Source organism: Schistocerca americana, chromosome X, assembly GCF_021461395.2.
Source record: "Schistocerca americana isolate TAMUIC-IGC-003095 chromosome X, iqSchAmer2.1, whole genome shotgun sequence".
NCBI lineage: Eukaryota > Metazoa > Arthropoda > Insecta > Orthoptera > Acrididae > Schistocerca > Schistocerca americana.
The window spans coordinates 753,392,046-753,408,756 of record NC_060130.1 but is presented as its reverse complement, the minus strand read 5'-3'; the positions used below and the strand labels follow the sequence as shown (position 1 = coordinate 753,408,756).

The window sequence follows — 16,711 nt, the reverse complement described above, 5'->3', positions numbered from 1 at the left end:
CTTTGGATCTTCTCTATCTCCTCCGTCAACCCGACCTGGTACGGATCCCACACTGATGAGCAATACTCAAGTATAGGTCGAACGAGTGTTTTGTAAGCCACCTCCTTTGTTGATGGACTACATTTTCTAAGCACTCTCCCAATGAATCTCAACCTGGTACCCGCCTTACCAACAATTAGTTTTATATGATCATTCCACTTCAAATCGTTCCGTACGCATACTCCCAGATATTTTACTGAAGTAACTGCTACCAGTGTTTGTTCCGCTATCATATAATCATACAATAAAGGATCCTTCTTTCTATGTATTCGCAATACATTACATTTGTCTATGTTAAGGGTCAGTTGCCACTCCCTGCACCAAGTGCCTATCCGCTGCAGATCTTCCTGTATTTCGCTACAATTTTCTAATGCAGCAACTTCTCTGTATACTACAGCATCATCCGCGAAAAGCCGCATGGAACTTCCGACACTATCTACTAAGTCATTTATATATATTGTGAAAAGCAATGGTCCCATAACACTCCCCTGTGGCACGCCAGAGGTTACTTTAACGTCTGTAGACGTCTCTCCATTGATAACAACATGCTGTGTTCTGTTTGCCAAAAACTCCTCAATCCAGCCACACAGCTGGTCTGATATTCCGTAGGCTCTTACTTTGCTTATCAGGCGACAGTGCGGAACTGTATCGAACGCCTTCCGGAAGTCAAGAAAAATAGCATCTACCTGGGAGCCTGTATCTAATATTTTCTGGGTCTCATGAACAAATAAGGCGAGTTGGGTCTCACACGATCGCTGTTTCCGGAATCCATGTTGATTCCTACATAGTAAATTCTGGGTTTCCAGAAATGACATGATACGCGAGCAAAAAACATGTTCTAAAATTCTACAAGAGATCGACGTAAGAGATATAGGTCTATAGTTTTGCGCATCTGCTCGACGACCCTTCTTGAAGACTGGGACTATCTGTGCTCTTTTCCAATCATTTGGAACCCTCCGTTCCTCTAGAGACTTGCGGTACACGGCTGTTAGAAGGGGGGCAAGTTCTTTCGCGTACTCTGTGTAGAATCGAATTGGTATCCCGTCAGGTCCAGTGGACTTTCCTCTATTGAGTGATTCCAGTTGCTTTTCTATTCCTTGGACACTTATTTCGATGTCAGCCATTTTTTCGTTTGTGCGAGGATTTAGAGAAGGAACTGCAGTGCGGTCTTCCTCTGTGAAACAGCTTTGGAAAAAGGTGTTTAGTATTTCAGCTTTACGCGTGTCATCCTCTGTTTCAATGCCATCATCATCCCGTAGTGTCTGGATATGCTGTTTCGAGCCACTTACTGATTTAACGTAAGACCAGAACTTCCTAGGATTTTCTGTCAAGTCGGTACATAGAATTTTACTTTCGAATTCAATGAACGCTTCACGCATAGCCCTCCTTACGCTAACTTTGACATCATTTAGCTTCTGTTTGTCTGAGAGGTTTTGGCTGCGTTTAAACTTGGAGTGAAGCTCTCTTTGCTTTCGCAGTAGTTTCCTAACTTTGTTGTTGTACCACGGAGGGGTTTTTCCCGTCCCTCACAGTTTTACTCGGCACGTACCTGTCTAAAACGCATTTTACGATTGCCTTGAACTTTTTCCATAAACACTCAACATTGTCAGCGTCGGAACAGAAATTTTCGTTTTGATCTGTTAGGTAGTCTGAAATCTGCCTTCTTTTACTCTTGCTAAACAGATAAACCTTCCTCCCTTTTTTTATATTCCTATTAACTTCCATATTCAGGGATGCTGCAACGGCCTTATGATCACTGATTCCCTGTTCTGTACATACAGATTCCAAAAGTTCGGGTCTGTTTGTTATCAGTAGGTCCAATATGTTATCTCCACGAGTCGGTTCTCTGTTTAATTGCTCGAGGTAATTTTCGGATAGTGCACTCAGTATAATGTCACTCGATGCTCTGTCCCTACCACCCGTGCTAAACATCTGAGTGTCCCAGTCTATATCTGGTAAATTGAAATCTCCACCTAAGACTATAACATGCTGAGAAAATGTATGTGAAATGTATTCCAAATTTTCTCTCAGTTGTTCTGCCACTAATGCTGCTGAGTCGGGAGGTCGGTAAAAGGAGCCAATTATTAACCTAGTTCGGTTGTTTAGTGTAACCTCCACCCATAATAATTCACAGGAACTATCCACTTCTACTTCACTACAGGATAAACTACTACTAACAGCGATGAACACTCCACCACCGGTTGCATGCAATCTATCCTTTCTAAACACCGTCTGTACCTTTGTAAAAATTTCGGCAGAATCTATCTCTGGCTTAAGCCAGCTTTCTGTACCTATAACGATTTCAGCTTCGGTGCCTTCTATCAGCGCTTGAAGTTCCGGTACTTTACCAACGCAGCTTCGACAGTTGACAATTACGATACCGATTGCTGCTCGGTCCCCGCATGTCCTGACTTTGCCCCGCACCCGTTGAGGCTGTTGCCCTTTCTGTACTTGCCCAAGGCCATCTAACCTAAAAAACCGCCCAGCCCACGCCACACAACCCCTGCTACCCGTGTAGCCGCTTGTTGCGTGTAGTGGACTCCTGACCTATCCAGCGGAACCCGAAACCCCACCACCCTATGGCGCAAGTCGAGGAATCTGCAGCCCACACGGTCGCAGAACCGTCTCAGCCTCTGATTCAGACCCTCCACTCGGCTCTGTACCAAAGGTCCGCAGTCAGTCCTGTCGACGATGCTGCAGATGGTGAGCTCTGCTTTCATCCCGCTAGCGAGACTGGCAGTCTTCACCAAATCAGATAGCCGCCGGAAGCCAGAGAGGATTTCCTCCGATCCATAGCGACACACATCATTGGTGCCGACATGAGCGACCACCTGCAGATGGGTGCACCCTGTACCCTTCATGGCATCCGGAAGGACCCTTTCCACATCTGGAATGACTCCCCCCGGTATGCACACGGAGTGCACATTGGTTTTCTTCCCCTCTCTTGCTGCCATTTCCCTAAGGGGCCCCATTACGCGCCTGACGTTGGAGCTCCCAACTACCAGTAAGCCCACCCTCTGCGACTGCCCGGATCTTGCAGACTGAGGGGCAACCTCTGGAACAGGACAAGCAGCCATGTCAGGCCGAAGATCAGTATCAGCCTGAGACAGAGCCTGAAACCGGTTCGTCAGACAAACTGGAGAGGCTTTCCGTTCAGCCCTCCGGAATGTCTTTCGCCCCCTGCCACACCTTGAAACGACCTCCCACTCTACCACAGGTGAGGGATCAGCCTCAATGCGGGCAGTATCCCGGGCAACCACAGTCGTAGTCCGATCAGGGGATGCGTGGGACGAGCTGGCCGTCCCCGACAAACCCCCATCCCGACCCCCACAGTGATGCCCATTGGCAACAGCCTCAAGCTGTGTGACCGAAGCCAACACTGCCTGAAGCTGGGAGCGAAGGGATGCCAACTCAGCCTGCATCCGAACACAGCAGTTGCAGTTCCTATCCATGCTAAAAACTGTTTTGCTAAGAACGTCTGAACTAATCTACAGAGAGCGCAAACAAATCGACAAAATTTAAACGGTTATTAAAATACAAGATTGCCTAGTAAATGCAGTAATGCTGCTACTTGCGCACTGCTGACACTGCTCGGCGGCGGAAGGAGACTAAGCGAAATTACACTATTCAGATACTAAAACACGATGCTACACTCTCAAATACTATAATACGCCCGAAATTTATGAACTAAACAATGCAAGTACCAAAAACACGCAAAGAAATTAAGAATTAAACTATGTAACAAATGAGTGAGCTAGGAGTATACGACTTGCTGCTCAGCTGCTTATCCAACGGCGGCAGGGAGCACGCGTTACCCCGTCACCGGCTACGCGTGCGAACGCGTGGGTTGGCCTTCAGACACGCACAGGGAGGAAGGAAGAAGAAGAAAAAGAAGAGAGAGAGGGAGAGAGAGGACAGACTGTCTCAAACGCCGAGGCGGAGACCAGAGAAGGCAAGGAGAAGAAGGCAAGGAGAAGAAGGCAAGAAGAAGAAGGCAAGGGAAAGAGTAAGGAAGACAGTGAGATGGAGAAGAACAAAGAAAGGAACCAACCAAAGAAGGAAGAAACGAGAAGTGAAAAACCAAAAAGACCACAAATATAGGTCGTGGGACCGTCCGTCTCCGGACGCAGGCGCTAACTACCCCCTTGAGGGGGATGGACTCCTTTTAGTCGCCTCTTACGACAGGCAGGAAGACCTCGGGCCTATTCTAACCCCCGCACCCGCAGGGGGGAGTCTGTGGGTGGTGGGAGTAAGGAGGAGGATGGGGTGGGGAGGTGGAGAGATAGCCGAGTAGGGGTGGAGTATGGTGTACTGCTGCTTGAGGGAGCATGCAGACAGATGGTGGGGACACATTGAGGCTGCTAGGAGAAGTTGCGAGGTCTGAGGGGGGCAGGGGGGGGGGGGGAGGGAGAGGGGAGTGGAAAAGTGGAGATTTAGATGTGGGGAAAAAGACTAGTGAGTGTATTGGTGGAACAGAAGGCTGTGTAGCACTGGTGTGGGAGCAGGGAAAAGGATAGGTAGGTTAAGGACAGCGGTCAGCAAAGGTTGAGGCCAGGAGGGGGGAGGTTACAGGAACACAGGATGTAATATGTATAGAGAGAGTTGCCAACTGCACTATTCAGAAAAGCTGATGTTGCTAGGAATAATCCAGATGGCAAGGGCTGTGAAGCAGTCACTGAAACGATGCACATTCTGCTGGGCAGCATGTTTAGCAACTAGGTGGTCCAGCTGTCTCTTGGCGACGGTTTTGTCGGTGGCCATTCATATCGTCAGACAGCTTGTTGGCAGTCATGGTCACACACAAAGCAACACAGAGTTAGCAGCTTAGTTTGTGGATCACATTACTGCTTTCACAGGTAGCCCTGGGATAAGAGATGCCTGTGACAGGACTGCAGTAGACAGTGATGGTGGGTGTATGGGACAGGCCTTTCATTCCACGGATAAAAACCATGAGGTAAGAGGTTGGGAGCAGGGATGGAGTAGGGATAGACAAGAATACTGCATAGGTTCGGTGAGCGGTGGAATACCACTGTGCGAGGGGTGGGAAGGATAGTGGGTAGGACATTCCTCATTTCACAGCATGAGTGGTAGTTTGTACAGAGCAGGTTTCTCCTCTCCACACTTAGGCACAAAAACATGTTGGAGAATGGGATTCAGCTGCTACATTCCTGGGTGGTACTGAGTCCCGAGAGGAGTGCTCTTTTGTGGCTGGAAAATGGTTATGTGGGAGATGGTGGGCTGCTAGAGAGACAAAGTATGGGAAATCTGTTTCTGCAAAAGGTAGGGAATGTAATGTTGGTCCATACAGGACTCACAGACACCCTTGGTATATTTGGAGAGAGACTGCTTGTCAGCAGAGATGCGACACTCATGGGTGGCTAGGCTGTAAGGAATGGACTTCTTTATATGGAATGGGTCGCAGTGGAGGTATTGCTGACTGCTGGCAGTTTTGATGTGGATGGAGGCCATCCTTGAGGTGGAGGTCAGCATCAAGGAAGGTGGCTTGAGGAGGATTAGGTGAAACATATGGGGGAGAAGGCACTGATGTTCTGGAGGAATGTGGATAGAGTGTCCTTACCCTCACTCCAGATTAAGATGTCATCAATGAATCTGAACCAGGTAAGGGGTCTGGGATTCTGGGTGCTTAGGAAGGATTTCTCTAGATGGCTCATGAATTATATGGCATATGGTGGTGCCATTCACATGCCCACTGCTGTGCCACAGATTTGTTTAGTGGTGATGCTGTCAAAGAAAAAGTAATTGTGGGTGAGGGTATAGTTGAAAAGTAATTGTGGGTGAGGATGTAGTTGGTCTTGGTGAGCAGAAGTTGTTTGTCATGTAAACTTAGACTGAAAATTTTACCCTTCAGCCAAAGCAAAAATTTTAATTTAAAATTTTGTCACATGTCACTTCTTCTTTTTCTTTGGCATTTGTCTTGCCTTGTGGCAGCACCTACTGAGTCGATTTGCTGTTTTCATTTTGTTTGATAGTGGGTCATGTCTGGATGAAAATTCACAGCCTTCAGGTCGTTGTGTAGAGTGTTGGCCCATCTCTGTCTTGGTCTTCCTTTGGGTCTTTTTCCCATGACTTCCGCTGAGTATGCTGCCTTTGCAATAGTATTGTGCGCTGCATCCAGCACATGTCCAAACCAACGCAGATGGCTTTCTCACATTTTCTTCTGATTCTTTGTGACCCCAAAATGTTTCTTGATAGTATATGCCACCCTTCCATCTAAGCATCTTAGTATCAATAGGCCCTAGTCATCATTTTGCCACTTTTGTAGGTGGAAAACACTCGGTGCCATAGAGAGCAACGTGACAGATGACTATCTGGTAGGTTTTCAAATTCAGATGATCCTTAATACAACAATCAGAGGCAACTCCTGTTGTCATTCACCAATTCATTCAGGCTGCCTGCATCATTGCATTTACCCCACTGTGTGATAAGATGGTCAATGCCTCAATGGCAAATTGTTTGTGGTTGCCTACAGAATTATGACTATACCCAGGCATGCACCTCTTTGTCCGAAGTAAATCGATGGCCACAAATGTCCTTTCTTCATGGCTCCAAAAATATGGAAATAGTATGGGGAGTGATAGGGACTGAATGGAGAATGTGTAAGGACTTCCCAGCAAAACTTGTGGACCCACCTACATATTGCTGAGGTCGTTTCGAGTACACTGTAGAAGTTTTGCTGGGAAACCCTTACACATCCTCTATAGTCCCAATCTTTCCTCATGCAATTTTCATATTTTTGGAGTCCTGAAGAAAGACATTCATGCTTCAGATGACGAGGTACACACCTGAGTACAATAATGCTGCCACAAGCAACTGCAAATATTTTTCGATGAAGGCACTGAGTGTCTAGGCTCACAGTGAGATAAATGTGTTATCAGTTATGGTAATTATTTTTGAAATATTAAACAGTTTACTTACTTTTTTTCTATCCATCTCATTTTCAGTTGACTGCCCCTAATAGTTAGTGATTCATTCGAACATTCACAACACTAGACTCAGTACATATTCTTCACAAAATAAAGACCTAAGGACACAGACATACTCCTGACGAGATGACAATGAGACCAACTTCAAGACACACCCTACGTAAAAAGTCATACATTCAATGACACTTCAATAAATACGTGAAACTTTATCCAGAAAAAAATAATGCAGGTGACAATCATTACAAAGTTGGCCCTTCAAATATTCTTCAGGTTCTGTAGTACATACCACACATATTAACCAGTAATTTTCCTGTTCCCTTAGCAATATTGCTGCTGTGCCATCATACAATATGATGAAACAATAAACCAAAATTTAAAGCAATTTAATAACAATATTTGACATCATAAAAATCACAACAAGAAACTTATGTTTAGTTTTTAAGTTGGTGCAAAAATATATATTGTACCAACCTTCTCCTCTTTGCTGGTGACTTCCCAATTTCAGCAGTTGGTACCAGTTGTTCTCCAGGTCTAATCCAAAGAATTGGACCATCATTTGATTCTTGAGGTGATTCCATTTTAACAACGGACAATGGACCCCATGGCATTGTCTGTGAAAATGAAAATGATTTATGTCAAGAGAAAGTAACCAGATCCCCGTCATTCAAGACAGTGGTTCATAAACATTCACAATCCATAAAAAAACATGACAGAGTAAATCTAGTTATCAAACAAAAATGTTAATTTAACTATCAATGCAGCACAATTAATAATGAGTCTAACATAACAAATGGATTTGAGACAAATGGCAAAGAAACACAACTCCAGTAACTGTCTTTCAGAAACACTCTACTAATTAGCAATTTTATCCTCACACAGCCAACAATACAAAAATTATGGTTGACTGTATGGCACTTATAACGCTCTTGATATGCATTCAATGACAATCTTATCATTCATGTGGAATGTGTCACCTTTATTGTTCCAAATACTTAATTTGGAAAAATTTGCGGTAAGGTCTTATGGGACCAAACTGCTGAGGTCATTGGTCCCTAAACCTACACACTACTTAAGCTAACCTAAATTAACTTATGCTTTGGGCAACACACACACACCCATACCCAAGGGAGGACTCGAACCTCCGACGAGGGGATACTTAATTTCACAACACAAATTAATAAAATACCTGTCCAGACTACCACTGAATATACTACTGTGTTACACAAGAGGCTAAGTGGGCAAGTGTCAGACCACAGTTGCAAAAGCCGGGGATTCAATTCTTGGTTCGTCATTAAGCACTTCTCTCATCTCTAGCAATGATTTGGAATGTGTAAAATGCTAAGTAGTACTATGCTACCAGAGGTGAAGTTAAAATATAGATCCCTCTATAAATGGCTAGGTAAGTCAGTTCAAAAGTGGGCAGACAGCATGGGCATATACCACCTCGAATATGACCTGACTGAACAAGTTGGGGCTGAGGTAAGACACTGAACTCATTCAGGAGAGCAGCAGCAGATCAAATCCTTGATCAGCTAATCAGATTTAGGTTTTCTGTGATTTTCCTATACTGTTTAAAGTGAATGTCAGGAATGTTCCTTAGAAAGGGCACAACCAATCTGCTTTCCAATCCTTCTGCAACCCAAGCTTGCGCTCCATCTGTAATAACCTTGCAATCAATGGGATGAGAAAAACTAATCATCTTCCCTTCCTTCCAATAGTACCATCCACAGTAAAGCACCAAAGTGTTCAATCAACCTTCAAATTTTGCTACATTTAAAAACACAGACTGTACAATAACTACATGATAATAAACTTACATAAATGACACTTCTATTAGCACTTGAAAACCATGAAAACGCTTTTGATATTTATTTATCTGGAGAGTTTACATTTTACAACTCATCAATAGGGTAGAAAGAACAATCCGTTTCAGCACCAGCATACCTAATGGATTTCTTAATTCAAGGTACATGCCATGCCTATAGATTTTTTCATTGCTTTCACAGAGCTTAAGGGTATTTAAAACAAAGCACATAAAAGAGTATTTAGTGGTAAGTAGCCTCAACAATACGCAGTAGAAGGGTTTTTTACTTGTTCCATAACTCTAATCACTTTTTTCTGGCAAACAAAAATTTGAGGAAGAGATGAGTTTCCACAGAAAATAATTCCACAATACATAACACATGAATGGACTGACTCTATGGTCTTCTATGCAACTATGTAAGAAAGTATTCACATACAAAAGTAGTTATAGTCAATCAGTACATAGTCTTAGGTACATGAGGTTCCTGCTACTCCTAATTTAGTTTGCAGTATCAAGCACTTAGTCTGTGCAACTGCTGATTTTTACTGTATGTTATGATCAATTCTTAAGGATTTTTCGGGCTAGAGCACAAGTGAATGAGTTGGGTCTTGCTTAGGTAGACGAAAAGGAAGTTGGCAGTTAATCAGTTAAGGACATTGGAAAGGTTATAATTGGTGTTGTAGTTTACAAATTTTGAGTCTCCATACTGAAGTCATCTGCAAACAGCACAATTTTATATTCACCATCATAATAGTATTAATGAAAAACAATACAGTATCTAGGACAGAATGCTGAGAGGCAATTTGTACATAGTCTTAGGTAAATGAGGCAATTTGGTTATCTCCCCAGCTCAATGCAAGAAATATTCTAGATTTGCAGTTACTGTCTCCAGAATTACTTCATTCTATTACTGATGACTGCAAAAAGATACAAAAAATAACGAGATGATTTCACCATTTTATCTAATGAGCTACAGAGACCACAATGCCAGGCTTTCTCTAATAGCAGATTGTGAGCAATACAATGTACTAGTCACATCGAAGAAAATGCTGACTGGAAACTTGTTGCTTGAGGGTATTTGAGTTAATTTGTGCCTCCAGTTATTTCGAATTTTCAAATGTTATCCGGCATCAATAGCAAGAAGATGATCAACAAAAGTGCTTTGCAAAGTTTCAAGTCTAGTGCCACGCAAAAAACTCGCAGTGAAAAATCATCCAGATCAAAATGTAAGTGTGTAACATGTGGAGTCCATCCTGACAAAGCAAAACTAGTTGAAACTATTAATTCGTTGCAAGAAATTGTGCACAGATCCTTGGCAGAAAACAAAGTGTTAGCTGATAGACTCAAATGTCTTGAAAATGATCATAGAAAACTAAAAACCGCCGAGCAGGGCGTAAGTGAATTTGACAGAAATAAAGTGTACACAGTGACCGAAGATTCCGTCGCCATTTCAAGTTTTCCAACACATTCTGTGTTTACCGGTAACGCTAACCATAGCGCAATCATTTCATCATCTTTAGTAATAAATTCTCCTGCCGTGCTCCAAAAAACGGTAGTCCTACCTACAAAAGATCAAATCGTGCACCATCTGAAAAAAAAGCCTGTTATTAAGCAAAATGTGGAACCTCGCCAGCCAAAACCGTCACTCGTAAACAGAAGCAAGGTAAATTCAACATTCATGACGACAGTTAATTTAACTAACACCACAAATGCAGCAAGAAGAATAAACGTATGTTTAATGGGTGATAGTCATCTTAGAGGCCTTGCACACGAAATAAAAAGCGTAAACAGTGAAGTGAATGCTTCAGGTTTTATTAAAACTGGCGCTCGTCTTGACCAAGTGCTTTCAACTGTAAACAATATCTCTCGAAAGACAATGAAGGAAGATTTCATTGTAATATATGGTGGTGCAAATGACGTCGCACACAACGATGGTTTGCATGCTGCTGATGCCCTAAAATCTGCTCTAAACCATCTAAATGACTCAAACGTCATTGTTCTCAATATTCCACACAGGTATGACTTGCCTCAATTCTCGTGTGTAAACAGGGCAGTAGCATATACAAACAGTCAATATGCAGAAATTTGCAACCGTTACGCAAATATACAAATGGTTAACGTGCAACATTTTAGTAGAGATCTTTACACCACTCACGGCCTTCACCTCAATCGGCGCGGAAAAAGTCACTTAGCGTCCATTATTTGTGAAATTGTCGTAAATGCTAGGAACAACGTATACTCAAAACACACACATTCGAAGAATGAGTACTCCACAACACAAGAAGACTGCAGCAATGGGTATAGACAGACGACATTGGACAAATGGCTGCTGAAAACCCCAGGTAAAGCTGATTCTTCCCAGGCTCCCAGTACATGGAAACAGACCAGCTTGAATCAATGGATAGTGAAAAACACCAAACCCACTTTGTCAACTGATATTTCTTTTTTAGGGATAAATGTATAAGTGGTTCTGGTAGGGTGACACGTCCATCAAGCGTTCAACAATCCAAGCTCACTTTCAAATTAATTCAGCAGAACTTTCAAAGTCTTGGCAATAAGCACAACGAGTTGGATACCATTGCAGCAATTGATAACCCTGATGTTTTAGTTATAAGTGAACACTGGTACACAAATGAGCTAATTAGTCTATGTAAGCCACTTTCCATGATCTTTTGCTCTGCCTTCAGTAGAAAAGAGAAATGTGGTGGTGGGGTAGCTATCTTTGCAGCCAGTGGTAGTAATTATAGTGTAATAGATGTAAGTGCGTTCAGCATTGAGGGTGTAATAGAACTAGCAGCAATTAATTATAAGTGGGGGAAAGAGAACTTAATTATTATAGGCCTATACAGACATCCATCTGGTAGCCTAGATAGTTTCTTTGATGTTCTTAATGAACTGCTTGTTGACATTGACAGTAAACACTGCAATAAAAATGGCTGGGTTAACATAATACTAACTGGAGATATAAACATTGACTTGCTGTCCAATGACTCTGCATCTAAAAAACTAATGCTAATACTAGCTCAATTTAACTTAGCATTTCTGATAAACGAGCCCACTAGAGAGGTCAATAGTGTAAAATCATGCATTGACAACATTATAACTAACATGTCCCACTTTACATGCAGTGCATCAGTTCTGAAGCTTGCCATTTCTGACCACCACGCAGTACAGGTATTGATAGAAGCTGAAAATCTTCATGTCAATAGAAAAGAGAAACAATATGTGACAAAAAGAATGACCAATGATGACAATGTTATAAGATTTCAACAGTTTGCTAAAAAGCCTACAATTGGGTGAAAAAAAAACAGCATTACTTTCAGTGAGTTTTCATCAGATTTTTATTATTGCTTCGATGTCTCATGTCCAGAAATGATCTTTACAGTAAATGACTGCAAAAAGATACAAAAAATAACTGGATAAATCATGAAGTAAAAACAGCAAGAGAGAAACTTAGACTTTTCCAATATGCAATGATAAATAATAACAACAATAATAGACTAAAGGTAGAATTTAAGAACTATCAGGATTACTATAAAGATCTTCCGCTAGAAACTAAAAGTAAATATGTAGCCACAATGTTAAGAAACTCTACTAACACAGGTTTAGCTGTTTGGAAAGTAATAAATAGCTTTAGGGATTGTAAGGACAGATCAACAAGTGATTTTACTATAAACCATAAAGGGCATATCATGAAATGTCAATGTCAGATTGCAAATGTTTTTAATGAGTACTTTTCTTCTGTTGGAAAATCTGTCAATGACCATTTTAAGAATCTTCAGCATAGATATAGGGGCATTCCAATCAAACAAACCAAGTACTTGGCCCCAACCAATAACAAGGAAGTCAAAAACATAGTAATGTCATTAAAAAATACAAAATCAGCAGACTATGATGGATTGTCTATCAGTACACTGAAAAGATGCATAGACAACATATCTGATGCCATGGCCACAGCAGTAAATGATGTAATTGCATCAGGTTGTTTCCCAGATAGTCTAAAGACAGCACAAGTAACCCCGATTCACAAGAAAGGTGATAAATCTAAAATTGAAAACTACCGCCCCATCTCAATCTTACCTGCATTTTCTAAGGTAGTTGAGAAAGTTATTTATACTAGACTAATGACACTCCTGAGTCAACACAATTTAATATTTGAAAATCAGAATGGCTTCATGAAAAACAAGTCAACATCAGTAGCAGCAGCACAATTAATAGACAAAATAATAACGGCCATAGAGAACAAGGAGTATGTAACTGGAGTGTTCCTTGATCTAGAAAAAGCTTTTGATTGTGTCAACATCACCATATTACTTGACAAGCTGTGGAACCTGGGTATCAGAGGAACTGGCTATGAGCTAATAAAATCGTATATGAGCAATAGAAAACAATTTGTCTTGCTTAAAACAAACAGTGGGTCTTACAAACCTAAAATTACTAATATCAAATATGGAGTGCCTCAAGGTTCTGTCTTGCGATCCCTTCTTTTCTTGATTTATGTTAATGATATACAGTATTGTTCCCCTAACTGTACAAACATATTGTATGCAGATGACACATCAATAGTGTGTAAACACAAAGACTATGAGAGTCTGGAGGTACAGTGCAACAGTGTAACTAATGAAGTAGTCAAGTATTTTAATGAAAGCCATCTAAATGTAAGTGCTTCAAAGACTGCAATGATGGAATTTAACACAAGGAAACAAATAGAATTTGACATGAAATTATCCATAGGAAATGACATTGTAAAAAAGGAAAAATGGACAAAGTTCTTGGGAATTACAACCCAGGACAGCCTCAAATGGGACATCCATATTGATTCCTTAGCATGTAAGCTGTCGAAGAATGTGTTTGCTATAAATATGATTAGCAAATATTGTAAGGAAATGTGTGTACTAAAAACTACTTATCATGCCCTATTCTCATCAAACTTAAACTATGCTGTAGAAATATGGGGTGCAACAACTCAAGCCAACCTAAGTACATCATTAATACTACAGAAAAAAGTTATCAGAATTATTTGTGGTGCCAAACCTCGAGACTCATGTCGGAATCTGTTCCCAAAATTAGGTGTGCTTACCATTATAGGTGTATACATATTGAAAGTTATATTGCTTGTGAAAACAATAAATCCAAATTTCAACTGTGACCTGCACCAGTATGATACAAGGCAAAAGTTCAGATACCATGTAAATAGCCACAGAACAGCTTTATATGAAAAAAATGCACTTCATGCTGGGCTGAAGCTAGCCAATGCCCTACCAAAAAGTCTCACAGCCCTTCCTACTAACAAATTAAAAGATCAGCTGAAAAGAATTCTAATTGAAAACCCTTTTTATTCTCTAGACGAGTATTATATCCGTATGAAAAGTGCTTCATAAGTATGTCAAGCTCATAGTTTTAAGTAACTTACAACTAATATAATGTTGATAAAAACAATATTTGTAATATCGTGATTGTATACTACCAAATGTAAAATCCCTCAAAATGTAAAATTTATTAATACAAACAAATCTTTAGTTTGTAATTTATAAACTGACATATTCAGAAGAATTATCTGTATGATGTCCTGAAACTGTATTATTTCTAGGGATTGTATTTGATTATTCGATGTTGAATAAATATTATTATTATTATTATTATTATTATTTGTTGCCTCACTATGAGCTGACTTATGACATATTTGCTCAGTAACACTTTTAAATGTTCATTGAAGGTCCCTGAAATCTCTAGGTTAACATTAATTTAATTCTTATTAATGTTAATGTTAGAGACTAATGAAAGCTCTGCTTGTCATACATCTTAACAAATTTTATATACTTTATACTATGTTACCCAAATTATTATTGTTTCCAAAAGTATCAACAATGTACGAAAAGACAGATTGCTACTTACCGTAAAGAAGACAAGTTACGCTGCAGACCAGCACAATTAAAAGACACTTACATAGCTTTTGGCCACAGCCTTCTACATCTACATAGAGACTCTGCAAGCCACCATATGATGCATGGTGGAGGGTACCCTGTACCACTACTAGTCATTTACTTTCCTTTTCCACTCACAAATAGAGCGAGGGAAAAATGACTGATACATGTCTCCGCATGAGCCCTAATTTCTCATATCTTATCTTTGTGGTCCTTAGCCGCAATGTATGTTGACGGCAGTAGAATCATTCGGCAGTCAGCTTCAAATGACAGTTCTCTAAATTTTCTCAACAGTGTTTCTCGAGAAGAATGTCGCCTTCCCTCCAGGGATTCCCATTTGAGATCCTGAAGCATCTCCGTAACACTTATGTGGTGTTCAAAACTACTTTTAACAAATATAGCAGCCCAACTCTGAATTGCTTTGATGTTCCAAAAGCCTTCATTGTTCATACACACAAGCGAGCACATCTCACACACACATGACCACCAACTCCCCAGTCATGTGTGCATGAGGTGTGCTTGCTTGTGTGTATGAATGGCATGTATTTCTCTTTTGCTGATGAAGGCTGTGGCAGAAAGATTTGCAAAAGTGTCTTTTAATAGTGCCTGTCTGCAACCTAACATGTCTTCTTTATGGTAACTAGCACTCTGTCTTTTCCTACATTGTTGATACTCTTAGTTGGAGTTTCCATTGTTTCTTTCCAAAAGCAAATATTTGTGGCTTTTTCAATTACTCTGTTTATAAATTTACAATCGTTTCATAAAAGTTCATCTTGGGTTATTTGAAGTTCTGGATTTGGTATACAACTCTCTCTTTTCTATAAGTATGGCCCTATTGAATCCACTGATTCTACATTTGCATGATAGATGTGGGATGAGCAACATAAGCAGCAATATTGTAGAACAATAAACTGTAGTCTCAAAAGTCCACAATTCTGCTGCTGACAAAGACCTACACATGTTCACAGACATTTCTCCTTCTTGCATGAGGCAAAACATGATCTTTTCACAAACAACTAACATTCAGTTGCAATTCCTGAATGATAAACCCACTGTGCAATCTTTCCTTATACATGGAATGTAGATGGTGTCACTCCTGTGTACTTTGATGGCTGCAATGAAATGCTAATCATTTGCACATCCAAGCACATAGTTCACTTCATTCCACTTTGACATTTTCTGTATGTCACCTTCATGGTGTCAAATTTTAATGGCAAGCAGTGTATATACACTGGTGAAGCAAAACATTATGAAAACCCACAGAATAGTGTTTTGCTCCACCTTTGGAATGCAATATAGCAGCGAGTCTGCATGGCACTGATACAATAACTCCTTAGTAGGTTCCCAGAGGTATGTGGCTCCAGATGTCTTAAATACACGTTATGCAATTCTCATAAATTATGAGCCTGCGATTTACAGATCAGGAACTGGAGTCTGATGACATCCCAGATAAGTTCCACTGGGTTCTCAGATAAGGCAAACTTGGTGACCAAATATTAATGCAAACTCACTATCATGCTCCTCAAACAAGTTTAGTCTGATTCTGGCCTTGTGACAGTCAGTTATCATGCTGGGAGATGGTAGCAAAGTCAGGGAAGGCATCATCACACATCACCAAGCTAAAAGGATTACATGTAGTCCACAATAATATTCATGTAGTTCACTGCTGCCATGGTGTCTTCGATTACTACCACCAATTTCACAGAAGTCCAGGTCACTGTTCCCTATAGTGTACTACTGCCCCCAATGGCCTGTGATAATGGTGAGAAGCCATGTTCCAAGCAAGCTTTCACCTGGATGACAGTATACCCAGAAATGAGCTTTTACCTGGTGCAGCAAGAAATATGATTCATCTGACCAGGTGACGTGTTTCCATTGATCCATTGTCCAACATTGATGACCCCATGCACTGTGCTATCATAAATGATTACGTCTCTGGATCAACATGGCCACTTGCAGGGATCATCTACTGTGGAGCCCTGTGTTCAACAATGTGCACT

The 16,711-nt window shown here is 40.9% G+C and overlaps 1 protein-coding gene across 1 annotated transcript in view; it reads right to left on the bottom strand.

Annotated features, from left to right (window-relative positions):
* The window catches only part of LOC124556298, a 391,641-nt gene that overhangs the window by 104,534 nt on the left and 270,396 nt on the right, over nucleotides 1-16,711 (bottom strand). The window contains exon 7 of the mRNA XM_047130273.1: nucleotides 7,455-7,594. Coding sequence (XP_046986229.1) covers nucleotides 7,455-7,594 — 140 coding nt within the window. The remainder of the gene's footprint in view (nucleotides 1-7,454; nucleotides 7,595-16,711) is intronic.